The sequence below is a fragment of the Sturnira hondurensis genome, unplaced genomic scaffold (assembly GCF_014824575.4).
Source record: "Sturnira hondurensis isolate 20B ecotype Veracruz unplaced genomic scaffold, ASM1482457v3 Scaffold0002840, whole genome shotgun sequence".
NCBI classification, from domain to species: domain Eukaryota; kingdom Metazoa; phylum Chordata; class Mammalia; order Chiroptera; family Phyllostomidae; genus Sturnira; species Sturnira hondurensis.
In genome coordinates, this window is record NW_028075471.1 from 4,010,418 (window position 1) to 4,036,167 (window position 25,750).

Consider the following 25,750-nt stretch of genomic DNA (forward strand, 5'->3'; position numbering starts at 1 on the left):
TTTCAACGAGCTATTTTAAAATTAGTAATCATAATAAATATCCAAAGAAAGTCACATATTCAAGACTGACATTCTTAAATGTTAAAATGAGCAGAAATCTGACCTTGATTTTTCTCCACCCAGTCCTCCAATTAGTTGCGAGGCTCTTTCAAGTTTCTTAGCACAGAGTTCCACCTGATCTTCCAAACGAGCCTTTTCCTCAGTCTTCTCAGTAAATGTTCTTTGTAAACTTTCCAAATGATGTTCAACTTCTGCCAGTTCTGCTCTCTTCTCATTCAAGAGCTCCATTGTCTCAGCTAAGGACTTCTGAGCTTCTGATAAGCGGGCTTTTTTAGGAGCTACGACCTATTTAGAAACAATATATGCAACTGTGATGTGTACTCTATAAAGCTGACATCTAATATAATCCTTTATAGATATTATGGATTAAAATGTTTAATATTATACATACACTAGTTGCATATAATAACAAGTTATACAAAATTAACATTTTGCCTTAAATTTTACATTATTAATACACAAAATATTTATGTTTATACAATATATAAAGTGTATAATTTACACATTATATATTTAAATGAATATTTATATATATTTTAATTTATGTAAAATATATAAATCATTCTAAACCAGACACTGTCATATATAAAATAGATAAATTATTCTAGACTAATAATTTCACATTATGTAGCAAAAATGGCACAATATGTACTAAAATATCTCTAAATATAATTGCCATTGAACTGTTGCCAAAAACTGAGAAAAACTCGCCCTGGCTGGTGTAGCTCAGTGGATTGAGCACAAGCCTGCGAAACAGACCAGTCAGGGCACATGCCTGGGTTGCAGGCCAGCTCCCACCAGGGGACACATGAGAAGCAACCATACATTAATATCTCTCTCCCTCTCTCCTTCCCTTCCCCTCTAATGATAAATAAATAAAAATCTTTAAAAAAAAAACAGAGAAAAACATGTGGCAGAATTTAAGGGTTCTTAAGTGTTTACGTTTTTAAAATACATGAACATGCTTTTCTGTTGTTGTTTGTTGTTTGTTTCAGTTTGGTTTGGTCTGTTCTTTGCATTTCCAAGTCTGTGATCTTCTTCCCAATCAGGCGAGACATACATTTGCCTTGTTTGGGGGGAGGCAGGGGTAGGGGTGCTAGGGGGAGATTAAGAATATGATAGAAATACAAAGAAAAAGAAAGCCTTGATGTTCAGTTTCATTACCAAAATTGAATTATCCTCAGCAAAGCTTGAAAAGATGCATTTTTTAGAGAAAAATGATTTTCTAAAGTTCTAATTTTATTATGCTCATTAATATATCAAGAAAGGGGTTGTCCAAGCCAAATAGAAACACTCGTAGATACAGAGAACGAACAGACTGACAGCTGTCAGAGAGGAGGGGTGGTCAGGGGGCTAGGTGAAAAATGTGAAGGGATTAAGCAGTACAAATTGGTAGTTGCAAAATAGCCCCAGACATGTGGATTGCAGCACGGAGAATACAGTCAACAATGTTGAGATAATGGGGTATGGGGTCAGGCGGGTGCTTGGGACAGCCATGGGTGATCCCTTGTAGAGTATAAGGTTTTCCCCTCTGCTTTGCTATAGATCTGAAACTGGTGTAGTATGCTACTGAATGCAAACCATTTGAAAAAAAAAAAGAATGGGGGTTTCAACTTTATCATTGAGTGTACTTACTATAAGCCATTGGTAAAAAGAATTTAGCAGATGACCAAAAAGAGTATGTGTATTTGAAAGAAGGGAGACCTAAATCTTCTGCCAGGAATGAAGCTGAAGGCAAAGAGGGCAGAGGGAGGCAAGGTATCATAGCTGAATGGCCCACTCTCTCTCCTGTGAGATGGAATATTGAAGGGGAATATGTTAAAGAAACAGATAGAAAGCAAGAAGCTCCACTTTCTACTTTTGACTTCAGAAGACATCCAAGATAAAATTAATTTTATTTCTTTAACAGGTGTATACAGTTCTACTTCCCTGAAACTAACAAAGTTCCTAGCTCTCTATAGGCACATGTATGTTACTAGGAATATTTTCCCAATCATTACAGCCTGATCATTCATTCTATACCATGAAGTTGTTCTGAATACACTACAATGTATTTTTACCTGCCTTTTTATTTACATATCCTGCTATCCTCGGTAGAATTTTGAAAACTACAAAGGACAAGGCCAGTGTTTTCCTGATCCTTTGCTAGCCAAATTTACAAAATACTCTTAAACTATTCTCTGTTCTCCCAGGAATCTGACCCAAGGGGATATTTGATAAAAAGTTCCCTATCAACCTAGCCATTGCTTTAGGGGATCTTCCCAGGCTCTGCCTCTTAACCCTACTTGGATCTTCTTAATTCTAACCCTTTGAATCAATTGTTGAATCTGCCACTTTGCCCTTGAAGTTCTAGATTTTTCTTTGTTTCTGCCCACTGCTCATCAAACTCTAATTCTCTACTGCCCCATGTCCCTGTGGATATAGGTCATTTGGGCCAACCACAATGACTATCCCTGCTCCCCCAGCACTGCCACTCATACTAGCCCCAACCAGGTTATGTCATATGCGAGTATTTTCTTCAACTACTAGGTACTTGATGTCTAATGTTTATGCTGCAGCAGGACAAATTCTTGTAGCACTTTTAGAAAAGTCTTAACTAGAAAATATATGCATAGATTTTAATTTCTGGGAATATTTTAATAGAAAATAGATGTGCTGATCCTCAAAATACCTTTGCAACTCTGTCATATACTTCCATAGCCATGATCCATTTACACAGACCCTCAGCAGCAGAAGATGCTTTAGCAACCTTAGGGGGGTCAAACTCAGGGTTTGTTAAGTATTCACCACGAATCTTCTGCATAACAGTCACCTACACAACAAAGATTTAGATTTTAAAATTTCAACAAATTACACAATCATAAGATGAAAAAATAATCACAAATAGTGAAAACATTGTATACAAAATTATGTTGTTTTTAAAAACAAGTCAGTACTTTGAGATAATTTTAAAATAACCGTAATTAAAGCAGAAACACAAGTAATTTGTGAGCAAAATATGCAAAATTATGACAGATATTGAGGAAAAATGCTTCTTCTAAAAACATTAAAAGATACGCTGGTTGAGAAAACATGGAAACAAGAGAAAAGAATAATTAAACATTAATAAAAAAAGTTCAAATGGGAAAATGCATTATACTTTATCTCACATAAATTTGTGTATCAGATTTATTAATAAACTATCATATGACACTTAGAGAATTCTTTCATGTCAATAATACACTAAAATAGTAATTTATTAAATGACCACCAATGGTCTGAAAGAGGCATGGGTCTATGCATTATGAGAATTCATAAAATAGTCATTAGCAAGTAGAATGTCCTTTTAATTGTTATTTTAATCAAAAATGGAAAATCTTCTTATATTTTATATAGTATTACATAGTGTTAAAGATTTTTCACATCTTAACAAAGTTACATTTACAAAAGAAAAATCCAATGAAACTCACTGGAATGTTGTCCTTATCATATTCTTTCAAATCTCTTAAGAAATTCATATCTCCCAGAAGTTTTTTGCTAGGTCCCCAGTAATCTAATATCTGTAAATGAAATTTTGCAAGCTTATTAAATGTACAATTAAAGATGCTCACTATAAAATATTTCTTTTTGAAGTTTAAGACATATTTTCTCCAGAGAAACTACATACTTTCAAAATATCAAGTTTTATCTTCTTAGAAATAAAGAGACTTCACTCCCCAAAATCATGTTATATGTACCAAATATTTCAAATATGAACATGAACTTATATATTAAATTTATAAAAATTAAACATTGAAAGATAAATAATATGATTATTTTTCTTTAGAAAATAAGCAACTAGTATAAACACGATCATAATTTCATATGTTTATTATTTCAACTTTTATTTTTATTTATTTTTTAACTCTTTCAAACCAAAATGGTAGTGCTATATACTGAAAATTTTTGTTCCCGTCCCCCTAAATTCATATATTGAAATCTAATCCACAATGTAATAGCATTTGGGTTTTGGGGAGGTGATTCACCCATGAATGGGATTAGTGTCCTTATACGGAAAAATCTAAGAGAGCTCCCTTTCTCTTCCACCATATGAAGACATAGCAAAGAAGTCATCTATAAACCAGGAAACAGACTCTGAATCTCCTGGAGCCTTGATCTTGGACTTTCCAGGCTCTATTACCTTGAGAAATAAAGTTCTACTGTTTATAAGCCACCCAGTCTATGTAATTTGTTATAGAAGTCCAAATGGAATGACAGGTAGCAAATATTTTTCTTATTAACAATTTACCTAGGTTTCTCAAGTAAAATAAAGAAGAAAAAAACAAAGATTATACATTGTTCTTCCAGTTATAACAAAAAGTACATGGTACTTACTTGTGCTAGTGAAAGATACTGAACAACTAGCTGAACATTCTTTTTCCTACTTCCAGAAGCCTGATAGAGGTATATGGTATGTTTTGTGAGTGTGAGTGTGTGTGTATGTGCACATGAAAATAACTTGGTAAAGTAAAAGCCTATCTATTTTCTTTATTATCTCAAAGAAGGATAGAATGACATACACACACACAAAATCCCAATTCTCCAGTTCAGGGATTCAAACCCAGGTATTGTAAAAATCTGAAAGGAAAATAAATCTAGCCCTGACTGGTATGGCTCAGTTGGTTGGAGCATTATCCTGTGCACCAAAAGGTCACAGGCACGTACATACTTAGATTGCAGGTTTGATCCCAGGTAGGGGTAGGGACATGTGTAAGAAATCAATGCTTCTCTCTCTCTTTTTCTCTCTCCCTCCCTCCCTTCCTCTCACCGCTCTCTAAAATCAATAAGCATGTTCTCAGTAAAAGATAAGAAAATAAAAAGATTAAATTTCTGGAGAATTGCCATCCTTACAATTTCAAGTCTCTTCTCTCAGATCATAGTATGTCTATTCAACATTTCCTTTCACCTATTTTTAATTGGGTTATTCACCTTTTCATTACTGAGTTTTATTATTATTGATCCTTTTATATTCTGGATATTATACTCATCAGATATATGGTGTACAAGTATTTTCTTTAATTTTTGTGAGTTATTTTTAAATTTGCTTGATAGTGCCCTCTGAAGTACAAGTTTTTAATTCTGATGAAATTTTACTTATCTAATTTTGTCAGTTGCTTGTGCTTTTGTTGTCATGTCTAAGAAAGCATTGCCTAATCCAAAGTCACAAAGATTTAAACCTAAGATTTCTTTTTTTTCAATCATATGCCCAAAATAGTATTTTGTGAAATTTTAAAGGATGAATCTAAAGTTTACCTAGCAGAGAAAAGGCACATGAAGGAACCAAGAAGTGAATTAAGAACAATGAAGGAGTTTTTGCCTACCAGATATTGACACATTTATAATGTCATAGCAACTTAAACATTTTGATGTTGGTACTCAAATAGACAACTTAATAAAAGAATACAGCAACAAAAAAAGAAAAAAGAATAAAAAGAAAATAAGTCTTCAACTTTAGGATGGGAGCTATGCCTTCCTTTTTAAGAGATGTAGCCTTGAATAATTTTCTATAACAGCTAACATTTATTGTGAGCTTACTGTTTGTGAAGCTTTATACATAAGAGCTTTATATGTATTAACTAATCCAATCCTCACATTAAGTTTATGAGGCAGGTAATATGATAACCCTCTTTTTACAGAATTTCACAGAGATTAATCATCTTGCCCAAGGTCACATTGCCAATGAGGCTGGGATTTCTGACAAGACATTCTGGCTCCAGAGTACATACTTCTAACAATTTCACTATACTGTAACCGCAGAATTTTGAATGCTTAGAAACAACACCTAATGTGGTTATAGGGTCTGACACAAATTACATCCCCTTTTTATTACAAACTCTCTTATTACAAAATCATGAGCATGTAATTATGTAACATAATAATATCACACTCAAGCATATCATATGACATTTTAGGTGAAATGTCCAATTAGAACTATAAAGTATTACACCCATATTATTACCCTACCAACCATACTCAAGCTGGCATTACCTCTGCTGGACCCTGTATATCAGATTCTTGAAACTCTTAGCTGGAAATGCACAGAAATCTCAAGGTTCATTCAATCCCATCCCCATGATAGTGGAGAATCCTACTAATTATTATTATTATTATTATTTACAGAAAAGGAGATGGAATCAATTGGATCCACATTTTTTTCTGACACTATACTGCTTTTGCTTTGCCCTAGAATAAATACAGTGTTTTCCATAATTTATTCTGAATCTACTTAATCTAGAAAACAATATAAATTCCCTGGACTGGGTACTATTGACATTTATTTTGATAATTGCTGTAACTATTCTGTATATTCATGAATATGATTTAAACCTGTGTTCAGTTATTACCTTGCCTCCTGTTCCTGAAGGATCAGAAATTTTTTCTGGTTTGATATCTTTCATGACACAAACAGCAGCCATAACTAGTTTAACACCAGATGGAGGATTCTTCATTGATTTTACAATTGTAATGTCAGCTGGCTAAATCAAAAGAAAAAAAGAATATCTTTAAAATTGTTCATTTCTGAATAATGAATTTTTAAAGTGATATTGGCGAAGGAGCATAAAAATAATACTGGAGAAAAGTATCAATATTGACTTGAAATTGTAAGTTTTTTTGGCTTTGCATGGCTATGAAAGAATTAACAATATAGAATTTAGCACAGATTAACAGCAATGGTTCTCAAAATCTGGAAGATCATAGATCCTTGTGAGAATATTGTGATGGCTATAAACTCTCCAGAAGATATATCTTTGCACATAAACACAAAAGTTCCTTGTAATCACATACTAAGCTCATACATGGAACCCCTGTTAAAAACCCTAATTTAGACAGGCTGAATTCTATATTTTCTTATATGTAATATTAACTTTACCACACCACCAAAAATGAAAGAAGAAATGAAAGAAGAGGTAAGTCCCAATTTCAAATTTATTTTTTAGAGGTATATATTGTTCTAACAGACACAATAGACTCATTTATTTATTATCCACTCTAATATCCTTCTCACCTCCCTTGCAATTTCTAGAAAACTAACAACAATATATTTTAGTTTGCCACGCAGCTAGAGTTGTGGAAGGTCATTAGGATCCACCATCACATCACTTGAATGATACTAGACTCAAACTGAGTAAGTCGGGCATCAAACTGAAGAGTGTGAGGCATCTGTTTTGCTGATATGGATTATAGTAGAGATGGTGTAGCTCTGTTGGGAGGCTCTTGAGCTTCAGAGGGATCATTCCTTTGGTAAACTATTTCTGCAATTTGGCTGTGTGAGTCATTCCTGGCAGGTCAACCTATGATCTGTTTCTTCAGCTCTTCCAACAATTCTGTAATCTATTTGTAAAACTCCCTACACCTAGAACAGGATCAAACTCACAAAAACAGAGATCACATAGAGGGTTATCAGTGGGGAGGAGGAGGGAGGAAAATAGGAGAAAAGGTACAGGGTATAAGAAGCATAAATGGTAGGTCCAAAATAAACAGGGGGAGGTTAAGAATTGTATGGGGGATAGAGAAGCCAAAGAACTTATATGTACAATTTACAGACATGAACTAAGATGGGGGAATGCTGGTGGGAGGGGGGTGCAGGGTGGAGGGGAATAAAGGGGAGAAAAAAGTGGGACAACTGTAATAGCATAATACATAAAATACATTTTAAAGACTCTGTCTGATTATACTATAGAATAAGCAGAGTCAATAACAGAATTATACAGAGCCGCTTCTCTTTCTGTAACTGAAATCTAAGTCGTATCACATATAGCATTTGATACTAAGAATGGTGTAAGCAACAGACTTGCAAAGAAAGGAGAACCTAATGTTGATTTGATTCACTAACTGGTGGGGTTTGAAGGCACCAAGAGTCCTGTCCATTTCAGACAACGAAATGCTGAAAGTCCATGGTCTGCAGTGATAAAACAGTTGCTTAGAATAATGCTCATGATCATCTAGAATGGAATGTTTATTAAAAACAAGGCTTTGTCAGAATGATTGGCTGCTGTGATACATGTTTTTACAGGAGGGAATGAAGACCTTGGGTAGAGTGTGGTGTTTAAATGTGCCAAATGGCAGACAGGAAGAAAATAATAAGCTCAGGGTTTTAAAATTCCTGACTCACAGCACAGTGAGAGCGCTAAGTTTCTATAAATGCCCTAAAATAATCTTGTGTCTTATAACTACAGAGTTGATGTAACTGAAAATCAGATACAATTTGATCCTGTGAGATGCTGATTTACCCATAAGTTGAACTCACCATCTTGTCTGGTCTCTTACATGAAACTTAGGGCACTGATTAGGAAAGAAGGCAAAGAGTCGGGTCTGAACATCCTGAACCACCATACTACACTGGGTCTCCCTAGTCAACAGAAGCTGTCTTTCCTGTTCTGTTTGGTGAGGTTGTTCTGGTCTTGCCTAAAGACCCTACATAAATTCGTATACAACACAGTAACTCAGACAGGTGGCACCCACGTCTGTATTGGAAATTATCTTTAAGTATTTCTGTACACGCGTGTCTGAGGGGCTGCAGAACAGCGGCTACACACTCCATTTAACATATGCCTCTGGTCCATGTACAACACTACTTTGTCCTCTTGGAGACTGTTTGTTCTATTTTCACTGGAATATCCTAAATGAAAATTATAAATAATATATGAAAAGCAAAAAATAAGATAATATATCCAAGAAGAAGTATTAAGAGTCAAATTTCATTTGACTGGACAAAACAATATCACCCACTGAAATAGAATTATACCTAATTAACCAAGTACCTGTACACAATTTTACTTTGTTGGTGAAATTCAATATAGCTAAATCCAACACTTGCCTTTAGTGTATCCAGTGCAGACAAAGCTGCTTCTAAGGCTGGAATTGCCTCAGCTAAGTCACTTTCACACTCATTTTTCAGAACCTGGGCTTCTTCAGCCTTTCCACTGGCTACCTCTTCATCTAATTTCACAAACTTTCTTTTTGCTTCTACTTGTACAGACTCTATCTCAATAACCTACAGAAAATAAAGAAAGAAAAAATAAAAACAGCTCCACAGACATCCTATTGCTTTCTCCCTCTTAGAGACAAAAAATATTTAAAAATTAGGGAATCCAACATATCATTTTGAAGGGTAGAACAGCCCAAGATAAAGAGGAGAAAGGCAAACACATGTAACCTAATTTGGTAATGGGCTTCCCACCTCCCTTCAACAATAAAAGAAACCACATGAACAAGTATAAAGGACACATGGACAATAACTAAGGTGGGGGGGTGGAAATGGGAGGGAGGTGGGGAGCACTTGGGGGGACAGGGCTGAGAATATAAGACAGAAAACTGTACTTGAACAAGAATTAAATAAAAATTAAAATTAAAAAAAAAATAAAAGAAACCACACAGGACCCAAAGAAATAGCTAATCAATAGAAAAGGGTAAAGTCCTAAGATGTAGTGGCAAAAAAGTGAAGCTTATTTTCAAAGCTAATTTTACATATTTCAATTGTCTCCTGACATCAACATTCAGGACATCAAAAAAACATTCAGGACACTTTACCTGCATCATATGTGCATTTTCAATTTTAGCTTCCTCCAATTTGGGCTGTAATTGAACAAGCTCCATTTTCATTTCACCAACCTAAACAGACAGTTTATCATTAAGTTTTCATAGCTATAAGAGCTATAGAAGCCAAGCACAGAAAAGTGAAAATTAAAAATATCATAAGGTATTAGGATCAGAAAATCTTAACTTTTTCTTCCAGTCATTTACAGGATAAAATCATGAGTGTGCCAGTTTCTTCACAAACAGTTTGCCTTCCTTGAGTATATGACAGGGAAGAGGGAGGATGCAGTTGCCATGGAAGAAATGCAGATAGAAAAGTAGGTGGCAACTTGGGGTATCCCTGCTATACAATGTGCATGGTGTACAATGCATGTGAACCCAATGCACAATGTAGCCCAAACCTCTGTTGCTTATATTGAACTAATGCTAATAAGCATTAGTAACACTTGACTTACTTTTTAAAATTCCAATCTTACATTTTACCAGCTATTAAAATACTCAACCCAGATTTATTATATTCTCTCCAAATTCCAAAAAATTAAGAATAAAACAAGATGTACTTGAGTCTATGTGGTCTAGGAAACTTAGTTAACTTCTCTAAAACCCACTTTACTCATCTGTAAAATAAAGATCATGAATGTTTCTACCTCATGGAGTTGTTATGAGGAATAATTGAAGGAATGCATATAATACATATAACACAGTTCTGGGCACATAATATACTGTTGTTATTATTTCTTACAGTTCCTATTATATATCATCAGTTTAAGCAGCTCATCAAACTCACCTGAGACTCAGCAAAAGCTAGTTTGTCAAGCCCATTCACGTATCGTTGTTTTGCTTCCATAACAGCTTGACGCTTCTTAGTCAAAAGCTGTCGAAATGAGGCAATAAGTTCAAGATAAGAAGTAGCAGTAACATAGTTATGTCGTCCTAACTCTTGCAAGAACCTAAAAGAGGCAGATAACATATCTTATAAGTAATAGGCTTTACAAAGTAAGAGGTAAATTTGACAGAGCATTAACAAGCATTCAAGAGTAAAGGTTAATTTTATTTAGAGACCTCTGAGCACTGGAACTCCATAGAGTTCTAGAATTCTACACATAACCATATCCCAATTTCTCATCTGCAAAATATCAAATAGCAATGATGTATTTAAAAAGGATAAATCAATAAAGATATGTATCAAAGGTGAACTACAGCAAAAAAGATACAGGCCTTTTTACATGTTTCATAGGCCAGGAAGATCTAACCCTGTAATGGACCCAAGATATTGTGTAAGTTAGGCAAGTGTTGGAGAAAAAAGGATTGCAGACAGGATAGTAAGAATGAGTCAACATTACTTGCACAAGTGTGTCACATGTCAGCTGAATGGGGTATGGCCAGAAGTATGAGACTACTACACATACATATGGAAACAATGGAAGCAGTATTTCATGGTGAGTATGTAGACTGGATCCCACTTCTTGGTGCAACTGTCCACGCCAACCATGTTAGCTGGCTATATGACTCTAGCTATGGATAGGCAAAATACTACATTAAATAGTGATATGAACACTGGGCTCATGCACTTTTGAAATGAACGTCTCAGAGATTAACAGAGGTAAAATGTCTACTTTTGAAGTATCCAAAGCTCCACCAACCAGCTCCCCTTATCTGAGAACTTCCACCTAGTGCTCCAGCAACAATGTTTGTTCTATGAAACTTGCCACCCTAACCACAGCTGATCGGACTGGGGTTGGAAAACAGACACAAAATAGACTAATCACATTTTGGAACAAATTTCGAATAGGGAGTTAGAAACAGCCAATCAGTCTCTGCCTAAAGCTGGAATTGCAAGAAGTAAACTTGAGAATCAAAAGACAGCCAGTTTCTTCCATATGCATTAGGAAGTAGAAAATTCAGTCTGCAAAGAGAAAGAAGAAAGTAGATACCCAGGTAGGATTAGGAATGAGAAACAGAGAAAATGTATTTCTGGTTTTAGAATGACTTTCTAACTTCTGCTTCCAGTCACTTATATGATCCAGTGGTACGAAGGGGGAATTCCCCCCCCCCAAACAATTGGAATTATCTTCTGGAAGGCATGCCCCTTGAGGTACAGACTTTCCCCCTGGGTTAGTATTCTAGGAACCCATCTGTATCAGTGTACCAGCAGGCATTGTTGTGAGAGGCAGCATAGCTCTAGTGAAATTTTTTTGAAGACTCTTTCAACTCATTCACTCATTTCACGATGAGTGATTTATGAGCAGACATACCCTCACCATGCTAGTGTTCAACAGTTTTTTACCAAAAAAACAGCATGATCCCCATGCCCTGCCTTCCCTATACACCTGATTTCTCTCCATTCAACTTTCTCTTGTTTCCCAGATGAAAAAGGTCCTTAAAGGGAAACATTTTGCTGACGTGAAAGAGGTGACATGAAAAATGGCAGAAGCACTAAAAGGCATTAAAATCAAGAAGTTCAAAAACTGTTTTGAGCAGTGGAAAAAAGTCTTGATGGATGTATTTAGTCCTTGAGAGTACTTTGAAGGTGACTGAAGTTTAAACATATAAGAATAAATACATGCTTTTTTAGAAATAGATTCTGGTTTGGGGGTCCCCTCTCATATTATTTCCCTTGAGCTTTGTGAGACATCTCCATATCTTTGTAATAAGCTTCTCCTTTCTATTCAAGCTAGATCAAGAGGTTTCTATTACTTGCAAGCTGGGGATCTTAACTAATTAATTGATCTGAGAGATCTAGAAAACATAGAAACCCTATTAATATTTTGGGCTTATGCAGAAAGAGATGCTTCAAAATATAAGAGGTTATTGTAATTAAAATATTTATTAATATTAACCTTTCTGAAAGATTCATGATAGAAGTGTGAAAATGTTTGCAGATTGGAACTATTGCTTGTCGTTCAACCTCAGTAAGCTCCAGTGTTTCTAAGAATTTCACAGCTACCAGCTCAAGGGCATCTTCAGGCCATGGCTAAAAATAAGAAAAAGAAAGACTTATGAAATTGAAGGTGAACAGTTTTACTACAACTGTGTAAGTTAAGTGTCTTCCTACATAAGAAGAATTTGGGATTGAGAAAATTAAACCTTAATGGGGAAAACAGAATTAGGGGGACTGAGGTCACAAGTAAATCATATGAAAGACCTAATAAATATGTTCATATACTAAAATTAAAAATAACACAATATAAGAAAAGGTCAATATTTTACAAATAAAATGTATACTTCATGGCTTTCCTAATACTTCCACTTGGATATATAGGCACCCCAAATTTAGCATGACAGTGGTAGAGGCCACTAGTTGCCCAACTAATATGTATCAGCCCTTTTCCTAACTCCAATTATATTCTATTGGGTTGGTCAAAAAGTCCATTTAGTGTTTTCCATAAAACAAAGGGCATATTTTTCATTTTCACCAATAACTTTATTGATTTGGATATTTTGGGTATTTTGGCTATCTCCTGCTATTGGATCCTAGTGGGTAGTGGTCAAGGGTGTGGCTAAACATCTTCCAGTGCATAACACAGCCTCACAGCAAAGAACGGTTTGGCCAAAATGTCCATAGTACCAAGAAAATCTGTAAACCACTTTTGATGCATTCAATCAGCCATAGCACCTTTTCCATATACTGCACAAATGTAGTTTTTTTTTGCATTTCAGTCACATTTTTACCTTTGTTCAATGTATTTTTTGATTATGCTATTATAGTTTTCCCATTTTTTCTCCCCTTTATCCTCCTCCACCCTGCACCCCTCCTCCCACCACCATTCCCCCTCCTTAGTTCACATCCATGGGTCATATATATAAGTTCTTTGGCTTCTCCATTTTCCATATTATTCTTAATCTCCCCTTGTCTATTTTGTACCTATCATTTATGCTTCTTATATCCTGTACTTTTTCCCCTTTCTCCTCTTTCCCCCTCCCTGCTAATAACCTTCCATGTGATCTCCATTTCTGCAAATCTGTTCATGTTCTAGTTGTTTGATTAGTTCATTTTTGTTTTTGTTTTTATTATTTTTTTAAGTTTGGTTGTTGGTAGTTGTGAGTTTCTTGTCATTTTACTGTTCATACTTTTTTTCTTTTCTCAGGTAAGTCCCTTTAACACTTCATATAATAAGGGCTTGGTAATGATGAACTCCTTGAACTTTACCTTATCTGGGAAGCACTTTATCCATCCTTCCATTCTAAATGATAGCTTTTCTGGATAGAGTAATCTTGGATGTGGGACCTTGCCTTACATAACTTGGAATCTTTCCAGCCCCTTCTTGCCTGCATAGTTTCCTCTGAGAAGTCCGCTGACAGTCTTATGTAGGTAACTCTCTCCTTTTCTTTTGCTGCTTTTAATATCCTTTCCTTATCTTTAATCCTAGGTAATAGATTTGTGATATACCTTGGTGTGTGCTTCCTTGGATCCAATTTCTTCAGGACTCTCTGTGCTTCCTAGACTTCCCGGAAATCAATTTCCTTTGCCAGACTGGGGAAGTTCTCCTTCACTATTTTTTCAAATAAGTTTTCAATTTCTTGGTCTTCTTCTTCTTCTAGCACTCTTATGATTTGGGTGTTGGAAGGTTTAAAGTTGTCTCAGAGGTTCCTAAGCCTCTCCTCTCTTGTTTGAATTCTTGCTTCTTTATTTCATTCTGGTTGAATGCTTATTTCTTCCTTCTGCTCCAAATCATTGATTTGAGACCCAGTTTCCCTCCCTTCACTGTTGGTTCCCTGTATAGGTTCCCAACAATAAAGGTTGGTTCCTTTATTTCACTTTGCATAGCTTTCACTTTTTTCTCTGTTTTGTGACCATACTCAACCATATCTGTGAGCACCCTGATTACCAGTGTTTTGAACTCTGCATCTGATAGGTTGGCTATCTCTTCATCGCTTAGTTGTATTTTTTCTGAAACTTTGATCTGTTCTTTCATTTGGGCCATATTTTTTGTCTTGTTTTGCATGTTTCATAGTAAGGGGTGGAACCTTAGATATTCACCAGGGCAGGGCAACCCAGGTTGCTGCGTTGTGACACTGTTTTGGAGGGAGGGGTCAGAGAGGAAACAATGTTGTTTGCTCAGCTCTTGGCTGGCTTTCAGTCACTTTCTTCATCACCCACAAGCAAATTGGGCCCTTCTGGTGCTTACTGCCAGGTTGGTGGGTTTGCGTACATTCTAGTACCTTGTGGATCTCTCCAACAAACTGTTGTGTAAGGCTTGGAGTTTTTCTTGCTGCTGCCACCCCCACAGATTTTTACAGCCAGAGATTTTGAGGCTTTATTTCCCCACACTGAAACCCTGGGTTGCATGGTCTGTTTCACTTCCCAGTTGTTCCTCCCAGTTATCTACGCACAAATGTGGGACCTCCCAGTCTGCCAGCCACCTCCTTGCCTGGTCTGCCAGTCGCAGCCTCACCTTCCCTGGTCCTCCAGCCACAGCCTTGCAATGAGTCCTCTTCACCCTGGCTGCCTGACTTTGCTCCTCCTACTGGTCTGGAAGAATATTTCTTCTTTAATTCCTTGGTTGTCAGACTTCCACACAGTAAGATTTTCTGGCAGTTCTGGTTATTTTTTGTTTTTAAATTTGTTGTCCTTTTTTTGGTTATGCAACAAGGCAAAGTGTATCTATTGACACCTCCATCTTGGCTGGAAGTCTCATTTTTACCTTTCTTCAAATAATAAAGCATCATATGCTGAAAAGGTTGCATATTTTCTTCTATCTTCAACATTAAAATGGCTGCCACCAATCACAAATTTTGATAAGTATTTCTTTAAATGCACGTTGATATCATATGAAAAAAACTAAAACTTTTTGGCCAACCCAGTAGATAGTAATATGACAAGCTAAAAGAGTATACTTCCTAGCCTGCTTTGCAACTCAGAGTGGATAAATACATATATGTAGTTGTTGGGTGGGGATTTTAGGAAAGTTCTTTAGAGGGTTACATCAAGGTGGCATGTATCCCTTTTGCTGTATTTTCCATTATTCTACTTCTTGTCTGGAACACAAGATGTAAAAGTTGGAGTGCCAATATCCACCTTATACCATAAGGTGCCTTTGAGGATAAAAACCACATGCTAAGGATAGTAAACCAGAAAGAACTTGAGATTCTTATGGCTTTTTAAAGTCCAAAAGCCCCCCCTAGTCAGCTTACCTTTAGATTTTTTCCCATAGCAGAGGAAAAATTCCTATGTGTTTAGTTTGGGTTTCTGTTACAAGTAGTCCATCACAATTCCTAACTATTATATCCAAAGTTGAACTTTTGATTTTCTTCCCCACAAATTTGCTCCTTCTGCAGTCTTTCCTGCCTCAGTGAAATGGTTCCTTTACTTTTCCTGGAATATGCCAAGAGTTCTCCTGCCTGAGCCTTTGAACTCACTGTTCATTCTGATTACAACCCCCCTCACCCAAGACTCCCTATGGCTCACTGACTAGGGGTTGAACCTGCAACCTTTTGGTGCATGGGATGACGCTCCAACTGAGCCCCATGGCCAGGGCAGAACTTTTTCTTGGACTGTGTATTCTTCCATAGAGACAACTGTAAACCTACTTTTGCCCACCCTGTATTCATGTAGTGTTATTGTACTAATACATTTTTAAACCTTAATAGAAGCTTCTAAAGATTTATTATTAAGATCAGTAAATTTTTGTAAAAGGTCAGAATAAATGTCATATGACTTATACATCATTGAAAACATTACAAAAGTTTATCATTGTGTCCTGGTTACTTTGATTTTAATTATCCTGCTAATCATACTATGGGTAGCAATTAGAATGTTTATGATTATAGTGACAGAAACCAGTCATCCTGTGTCTTCAAAGGGGATATATTATCACATACAATAAGAAGTTTAGAAGTAGAGTATTTCCAGAGTTGTTTAATTTAGAAGTTCCACCACGTCATTGAGTATCCAGTTTTTGTTCCACCTTTTTGTTCCACCATTCTCAGTGCTATTTACTTAATCCTTGGGCTTGTCCCATCATAGTGACAAGATGAATGCTGCAGCAAAGGACATTACATCCTCAAGCAATAAGATTGAAGGACAGAAAAGTGTTATATGGTTTCCTACCATGTAACACTTTGTATAGTAAAAATAATAATAATAAAATAAAAGTACTTCCCCAAAGCAGACTTTAATTTAGGACCTATTGGCAAGGAATAGGTCATGAATAGGCTCATGTATAAATCAATTACTGGTAATATTGAGAGCACCAATACTGATTTAGACCAACAAGGAATAAAACTACATAAAAGGTGATTTCCCAAACAAATTGAGTAAGGGTGTCAATATAATCCATATGAAGTATTTCTACAAAAATGAATATCCCAATAATTCCTTCTCTTATTCTCTGAATTGTTTTGTCATGCCTGGTAAGTGTACACCCCACCATGGAGATTAGGGATCTGTCAAAAAAGTCAATGCCTTCCTGATTGTGAGACACACAATGGTTTACACCACTTCCTGAATTTCATTGACCAGGCCCCAAGCAATGCCATCAGTTCTTCCAACACATATTCTATATCCTCACCCCTTCATAGGAAAATCTTTATTCTGCTGTGTTTACCACTTAATGTCCCAGTTCCTTTTTTCACAAGTTTCTCCAATAAGTAAGAATCACTTATAACACAATAGAAAGTCTCATGGTTATAAAAATGATCCCAAAAGTAGTAGAACTGTATTAATAAGATTTCACAAAAAAGAAAAACTTATGGCTAGGTAGGCTTTCTTTGTTTGGTTGGTTTTGCTTTTGTGCTGCTTAATGGAAGCAGTACTAAGACATGGCTTATATAAAGCAAAATTGTTTCACACAGCTTTTATTGTTATATGAACACTAAAATGTCCACTAGCTGAAACATATGTGCAATCCTCAAAAGGGAAGAATTAGTTTTCCAAACATGCAATTGACAAATAGGTAAAAGAGAATAAGTTAGTATCAGAAATTTATTTTTAAAAGAAACTATCCAGGGTCAGTTAATAGTCCACATTATTTTGGGACAAAAAACAATGACATAGAAGGCACCATGCCCTACTTGTCTCAAAATAATAAATACTTATTGGTCTTATTATAGGCAGTGACAATATGTCTTAAGATTAAGTGAGGTGGCAGCCCTCAATATTCAGGGCTGGCATGACCAAAATTGCTGTCCAGTTGTCCTTCATGTCCTTTGTTTTGCCCCACTCCAAATCATTCCCCATACAGCCTCTAGTTGTTTTTTTAAATATATTTTATTGATTATGCCATTACAGTTGTCCCATTGCCCCCCTTTCATTACCCTCCACTCTGCACACCCCTCCCACCCACATTCCCCCCCTTTAGTTCATGTCCATGTGTCATAAGTTCTTTAGCTTCTACATTTCCCTCATTACTCTTGCCCTCCCCCTATTTTCTCCCCACCATCTAGGCTACTTATTTTCTGTATCTTCTCCCCCTCTCTCCCTCTCCCACTCCCCTGTTGCTAACCTTCCATGTGATCTTCATTTCTGTGGCTCTGCTCCTGTATTAGGTGTCCTCTTAGTTTGCTTTTGTTTTAGGTGTGGTTGTTAATAACTGTGAGTTTGCTGTCCTTTCACCATTCATATTTTTATCTTCTTTTTCTTAGATAAGTCTCTTTAACGTTTCATATAATAAGGGCTTGGTGATGATGAACCACTTCAACCTGACCTTATCTGAGAAGCACTTTATCTGCCCTTCCATTCTAAATGAAAGTTTTGCTGGATAAAGCAATCTTGGATGTAGGTCCTTGCCTTTCGGGACTTTTAATACTTCTTTCCAGCCCCTTCTTGCCTGTAAGGTCTCTTTTGAGAAATCCACTGACAGTCTGATGGCCATTCCTTTGTAGGCGACTGCCTCCTTTTCTCTTGCTGCTTCTAGAATTCTCTCCTTCATTTTAATCTTGGCTAATGTAATCATGATGTGCCTTGGTGTGTTCCTTCTTGGGTCCACCTTTTTTGGGACTCTCTGAGCTTCCTGGATTTCCTGGAAGTCTATTTCCTTTGCTAGATTGGGGAAGTTCTGCTTTATTATTTGTTCAAATAAGCTTTCCACTTGTTTCTCTTCCTCTTCCCCTTCTGGTACCCCTATAATTCAGATGTTGGAATGTTTAAAAATGTCCTGGAGGTTCCTAAGCCTCTCCTCATTTTTTAAAATTGTTTCTTCCTTCTTTTCTGTTTGGTTCTTTCTTCCTTCCTTCTGGTGCACTCCACTGATTTGAGTCCCAGTTTTCTTTCCATCACTATTGGTTTACTGTGCATTTTCCTTCATTTCACTTAGTGTAGCCTTCCTTTTTTCATCTAATTTTTGACCAAAATCAACCAATTCTGTGAGCATCCTGATCAGCAGTGTTTTGACCTGTGCATCTGATAGGCTGGCTATCTCTTGGTAGCTTAAAAATATTGGTTCTGGGGCTTTGATTTGTTCTTCTCATTGAGTCATCTTTGGTCAGGTTGTGCCTGTTACATATGAATGGCAAAGCCTTAGGTGTTCACCAGGGCGGGGCAACCCAGGTTGCTGGGTTGTGATGCTGTATGTGGGGGCAGGGTTAGAGAGGGAACAATGGCGCTTGTTTCATGCTCTCTCAGATTTTGGTCCCCTCTGCCACTTCCCACAAGCAAATTGGGCCCTTCTGGTGCTGGTTCCTGGGTGGGTGGGCTTGTGTACATTCTAGGACCCTGTGGGTCTCTCCAACAAACTCTCCTGTGAGGCTGGAAGCCTCTCCCAGCACCTCACCTCCTGAAAGTTTTTTCAGTCAGTGCTTTTAGGCTTTATTTCCCATTGCTGGGTCCTGGGTTGCACTGTCTGTCTCACTGCCTGTTTTTTGCCTGGTTTATCTGCACACAAATGTGTGTCTGCTGTCAGCCAACTGCCTTGTGCATCTCATTGGGTTTGCTCATTTCCTCCTCGCACCTGGTTCTGCTAACCACAGCCTCCTCTTGCCGGACCCCTCTCCACTGGCCGCTGACTCCACCTCTCTTACCGGTCTGGATGAATGGTTCATTGTTGTCAAACTTCAGCACAGTTCAATTTTCTGTCTGTTCTGGTTGTATTTTTGTTTCTAAATGTTTGTTGTCCTTAAATTTGGTTGTGCAAGGAGGTATAGTATTTCCACCTACACCTCCATCTTGGCCAGAAGTCCTCCCAATTGTTTTGCTTTTATTTTTGTTTTCTAAAATGAGGATTAGCTAAATACATGTTAATCATGATATATCATCTTTGATGTAAAACCAAATTCCCTTGAATAAGGGGAAATTCCTTATGCCTGACTGTCTTTATTCTGGAACATCAATTTTTTTTCCTGCCTTTATACTTGAACTGGAACATCAGCTCTTACCGGTCTTAAGCCTGCTGGCCTTCAGACTAGAACTACAGCTGTCCTGGGTCTCTGGCTTGCCAACTGCCTGCCTTGGAACTTGTCAGTCTTCATACTCAAGTCAGCCAATTCCTTATTATATTATACACAAGTACATATATATCTTTACATACATATGTGTGTGTGTGTATATACATGATACATTCTATTGGCTCCTACTATATTCCTCTTATACGTAATTAACTCATTTTCATATGTCAGAGATTTACAATCTTAAGCACATCTTTTGCATACCAAAGTTACAGTTTTTTTACTGCTCATTTTTGCTGATTGCATTTTCTGTCTTCCAGTCTTGAGGGTGAGGTCCTTGTGGGGGTCATGTCAGTCCCCGGTGCCAAGCACTATGCCTGTCACTATAGTAAGTGATCAAGAAACACTTGCTGAATATCTATATTAAAAAAGCTTGAGTAAGATTTCAGTGAAATTGCAAAAGATTTAGTTGTGCCCCTACACACACAAAAAAAAAACAATTACAAACCTGAAACCAGTCAATGGTACAGCAATTGATGAGGGATGGAAACTGTCTCAAGCGATTCCGAAAGGCATCTCCAATGGGGCTAAAGGCCACTACAACATGAAGATTATCTTTGCAGCGATTCACAAAGAAAGCAAACAGTGCTAAGGGACTAAGTTCATCATGTTTACTGCCAGCCTGAGCTACAGGACGAACACCCTAGAGAATATTAGAAAATAAAAACTGGGTGAATAAAAATAGATAAGCTGATGAGATTAGTAGATATTAGAATATTAAGAATTTTTATCATTTGTCTTATAAATATTTTTACATTTTTGTTTTAATATCAATAGAATAGCTTTGATATAGTTTGTACCTAGAGAACTTCTCCCAACTCCATAATTTTATAATTTAAAAACAAATATGTGCCAAAAACTTTACTTATAAAGATAGGCACACAAGTTCACCAAAATGCATTCAACATTGTTTTAAGAGGAAAAAACCTAAAGCACCCAGTGAAAAACATTATAAAATATCCATATATTATGATTTCATACAACTGTTAAAAATAATGAGATGTATCAATGTAAGTGCCAAGGCAAGATCAGCAAGATAAAATAAGTGAAAAGAAAAAAACCCCAAATTGTTGTACACAATTCATGTACAAGTACATGCACACTTTTTAATAGAAACAATCACAAAGAACCATTAGTAGTGGTTACTTTTGGTGAGATGGACTTAAGGGACAGTTTGAGAGGGAGGTTTTCATTTTATATTTTGGACATTTTCCTTGGTTTATATCATTCTTTTTTTCACTTTGGACATATGCTGTTTGAATTCTCTAACTTTATAATAGTTGCATTTAAAAATGTCAATAGAGTTCTCTGGTAAGGAGATTATTTTCACTTTTAATTTTCAGGGGAACTAGGGGAGGGATTTAGAGGAACATATATAAAGGATACATGGACAACAACTGAGAAAGGTGGAAATGGGAGGGAAGGCGGAGCATGGAGGTGGGATGGGATGGGAGTAATAGACAGAAAACTGTACTTAAAAAATAATTAAATAAAAAAATTAGGGGAAAAAGCAAAAAAAAATAATTTTCCTTGTATATCTTTATATGAGAATGGTATTTTATATGAGCTTAGGCATAATGGCTCCAGGAACAAACTTCTTGAATTTAAATCTCAGCTTTCAGTTTATTACCAATGTGATATGGGGGAAAGTTCTGCTCTGTCACTTAGTTTCTTCATTTTTAAAATGAGAAAAAGAGTACATCAGAGGGCCGTTGAGGGACTAAATGAATTATGACATGTGAACACTGACAATGGTTACTGCCACACAGGTAAGTAACTGTTAGTTGTCTGTTTATATCCTACATTTCTCCTTGTTCAGAGCACAGAAGGTTTCATAGTCAATAAAGCATCTTATAAATAGATTAAAAATCTTTTTGTGATATAGAGAGTGGCCACAATAATCAATAATTTCTACTGTTACTACAGTGGATTTCTCTCTAAAAGTACTCTCTACTATAGATATGCTCTGCTTTATGTGATAATTATCTCCATGGAAAACTGTGTATCAACACAGTATATACATTATGATGGTGATCCTCAAATTATGATTACTATGGTTAGTGTCAGTATACTAAATTACATTCAGGAGTCTACCTGCACTAAATGTAGTAAACGAGTCAAGTCATTGCTACATTGAGAAAAGCACTGCAATAATATAATTCTGCAAGGAGTGCAAATGGCACAGTAGAAAAAGTTGTCTGGAAATGTAGGTCTGAGGCTGGAACTCTGATGAAGTCAGACAGGTGCGCTGAGTCTTTAAGAGGTGCCTGCAAGGCAGTGCCAGAGCTAACTGACCTGTATAGGTCAGTTATCAGGAATGAGGTTTAAAGTAAAATCTTTGCCAGAGGGGTGAGTCCAAGATATGGTGGGATGCAGAGGATGATGTATAGTGTGAAAAGAAAATAATGGAACTTCTTTCATACTACCTTTTATATGTATTTTTAAAAAAACAGTATAAAGCAAGCAGAAACAGAGATATATTCTAGTACCCCTGAGTTCTGACGATGGCTATTTCCTTGTGCATAAATTGATAGGGTGTTCCTTTGGGTGGGACATGAAGAAAAGTTCTTAAGGCCACTGTTGGATCATGCCATTAAACAGTAGTGAAGCAAGTTTGGTAGCAAAGTGACAGGAGGAAAAGATAAACAATAGCTAAAATGGGTAGGAAAGGTAGCAAAGCTTAGGAAATCTTACTCCCCAAAGGTGACTATTCCTTGAATAGGAGTAGGGGGTATGCATTTATCCTATGAGTTATGAGAATCACCATTCTTCAGCAGCCTTGGCCACATCCTTGGCATTGCCCAGATAAAATTAGAAACTTGGGATAATTTTTTTTCTTCTTCCCCACCCATTTATTGAGAGCTTTTTAAGTGTTTGACATTCTATAAGTGCTTTATTTCATTTGATCCTCAGACCTCACAACGTTTACGAAGGTAAATCCATTTTACTCCAGATGTTATCACTGGAATGAAGCATCCAAGTGTGAGTAATATATATATTCTGTGGGTAAAAGCAATTGCGGTAAAGAGAAAGGGGAAATTACTAGCAGAGATCTTATGAAAGAAGATCTTAGAAACAGCAGTCATAGGGCAGGACATTTAAAGTAGTGGGTGCTTTGAAATTGTGTTCTTTGCCCATTTAATCATAAAGCATTATACTGGGATATGTCAGAATTGTTAAGACAAGTAGTTTTATTAAGGGTTTTGAAGAATTTTAATCAGTGGTAAACCAGAAAAGCTAATCAAGTAGTGTTTTAAAGCTATATTTTTTCATATCACTGTAATCCTAGGATATGATTTAAAATTTCTAATTACTCATAAAACAGGCTAAATAAAACTGATGAAACAAACTGGCATTATTATGAAAAAAGGAATTATAAAATAAAATTCTGCCTTATAACTATAGAAACAATTTAAAATTCACCAAAAAGATGTATTAAAATAACAAACTTTAAATGAGCAAGCAAACAAAATATAACCAGAGACATTAAAATAAAGAACAAACAAGGTAACCAGAGGGGAGGGGAGGGAGGATAATGTGGGAAAGAAGAGAAAGGTTTGTAAAGACCCAGGGACAAAGCCAAAGGTGGATAGGACTAAGGGTGGGAGGTGGGGGTGGGCAGGGAGGGGCAGTAGTGGGGGGGGGGAAACGGAGACAATAGTACTTGAACAATAAATAAGACCAAAAAAAGTTTCTAAAATGAACCAAAAAATAAAAATAAAATTTTAATTACCAAAATCCTCTGCGCAAACTATACTTATCCTGAAGAGAAGTGAAAAATTTTCAAGAACATTTCTGTGCTGCGAAAGGTGCTCCCTAAAAAGCATTTACCTCCATCACTTCTTGTTTTTCATCTGCTGCAAAAATGTTTGGTACTTCTCCAGTATTGAGCACACTGTCAATATCCTCTAGAAAAGCTTCCTCTTTAATCTGAGTGTCTGTTATTAGAAAGACTGTCTTCTGGCCCTTCATGCCCACATTCCTTAATAGAACCTTAAAATAAAAAATGTACTTACAATCAGATTATGATATACATTTGTTGCTTTTCCTTTTCCTCCCTTTCTCCTTCTTTTGACAACAACTTCTGAATTTTAGAGTACTACCTCTCCCCACTTCTGGTGGGGCTGCCAACAGGGCCACCATTTTATCTATCTCTTGGTGGGAGACACCCAACTGGTCAGAGTTTCCTGAGCCCCTAGACATAGTCATTGACTCAGAGGAGTGTATATGATTTAAGTAGGCCCAATCACAGTCTTACTTCAGGGACTAACAGGGACTTGAAAACAGAAAGAATATCTGTTGTTTAGAGATGGAGAATATAAAGGTTAGTAATATAGTACTAGGAGACAATGTGCTGCCACATGGAATGTGTCTGCTGGTGAAAGAAACCAAATGGAAGCAAACAGGAGACAGAGTAATTACTAAGGACTTGAATTGAGCCCGTAAATTTAGCCATGCCAAAAGCCTATCTACCTCTGGACTCTGAAGTCAGGAAAGACAATAACTCTGTCTTTTGCTTAAGCTAAGGTGAGCTTTTTGTTTTGTTTTGTTCAATTGCAACGAAAGATTCCCAATTAATATAAAGATATGAGCTCAGTGGTATGCTGGAAATGACTTATAGGGTGGTAGAACTGATTGTTAAAATTTCAGAAACTTGTGAACAGATTGACAAACTCAGCCAGCGTTAAAAATTAAATTATATAAACTTATAATTAAGTAAATTATATTAAGAACAAAGGTTATAAACACATTCCTATTTTATTATGTTTACTATTATCTATGCTATGGAGGTTATTTAAATTGACTGTATTTATGCAGTAAAAAACCATGTAAGATGTTCAAACATGTAACTTTTTACAAGTCTGTTTTCAGTGACGTCAGGTTGTTTTAATCATCCACAGTGGGAGGAGTTTTGACACCACAGAAATTTGCAAATGTTACAAATGAGAGGTTCTCCTTTAACCTCATGGAGAGTTGGTTGGTAAACATGTGCCAGCACACCACTGGGTGTGTGTCAAGTGAACTAGCACCATTACTTCTGAAAATAATTTTTAAATCAACTTTTATCTTTATTTAAAAATAATATATTTTAAATAACTTATATTATTTAAATAACTGATGGATTTTAATATTATACAAACTATATCTTTTTTTACTGAAGCCATCTTCCAATATGTGGGCTGTTGAGTTTTTAGAAATAATTTTCTATTGTCAAAACTAGGCAAGGTACCTTTTCAAGAAGTATTGTGTCTAATCATGTGAGTTTTATAATTATTTTATAGTGTTACTTTTTATAATTATTATCATGTAAAACCAGAAAAATACAATATAATAAACAGATTTAACTTATTGCCATAAGCATCACTATATTTAAAAGTCATATTTAAGTAGGGGTGTGTAGGGGGACTAAAGGGTAATGGAAAAAATACAATAAAGATTACATAAGATACAAAAATAAATACATACATACATACACAATATGTGAAATTGCTTCCAAATAGGAGAAGAGTTAAAATTTCCAAAATACTGATTATATGCCAAGGGTATTACTAACAGCCTTCCACACACAGTATAATTTAATCACAACAACCTGTAATATAGGTGGTATTATCCAAATTTCACAGAAGTCACTGAGAGTGACATTAGCAAGATGACAGACTGGTAGGCTCCAGGCCCACTTTCTCCCATGGAGACAGTATATTAGCAATCTACAGAACAAAATAGCCTTTGTAAGAACTGTAAAAATAATTAAGAG

At 36.2% G+C, this 25,750-nt stretch overlaps 1 protein-coding gene across 1 annotated transcript in view; it reads right to left on the reverse strand.

Annotated features, from left to right (window-relative positions):
• The window catches only part of DNAH12 (dynein axonemal heavy chain 12), a 234,256-nt gene that overhangs the window by 58,505 nt on the left and 150,001 nt on the right, over positions 1–25,750 (reverse strand). Inside the window, exons 44-53 of the mRNA XM_037040727.1 lie at positions 23,827–23,988; positions 20,444–20,638; positions 12,456–12,589; positions 10,403–10,565; positions 9,610–9,690; positions 8,897–9,073; positions 6,423–6,554; positions 3,510–3,599; positions 2,732–2,872; positions 104–345 (exon numbers count right to left, since the gene is read on the reverse strand). Coding sequence (XP_036896622.1) covers positions 104–345; positions 2,732–2,872; positions 3,510–3,599; positions 6,423–6,554; positions 8,897–9,073; positions 9,610–9,690; positions 10,403–10,565; positions 12,456–12,589; positions 20,444–20,638; positions 23,827–23,988 — 1,517 coding nt within the window. The remainder of the gene's footprint in view (positions 1–103; positions 346–2,731; positions 2,873–3,509; positions 3,600–6,422; positions 6,555–8,896; positions 9,074–9,609; positions 9,691–10,402; positions 10,566–12,455; positions 12,590–20,443; positions 20,639–23,826; positions 23,989–25,750) is intronic.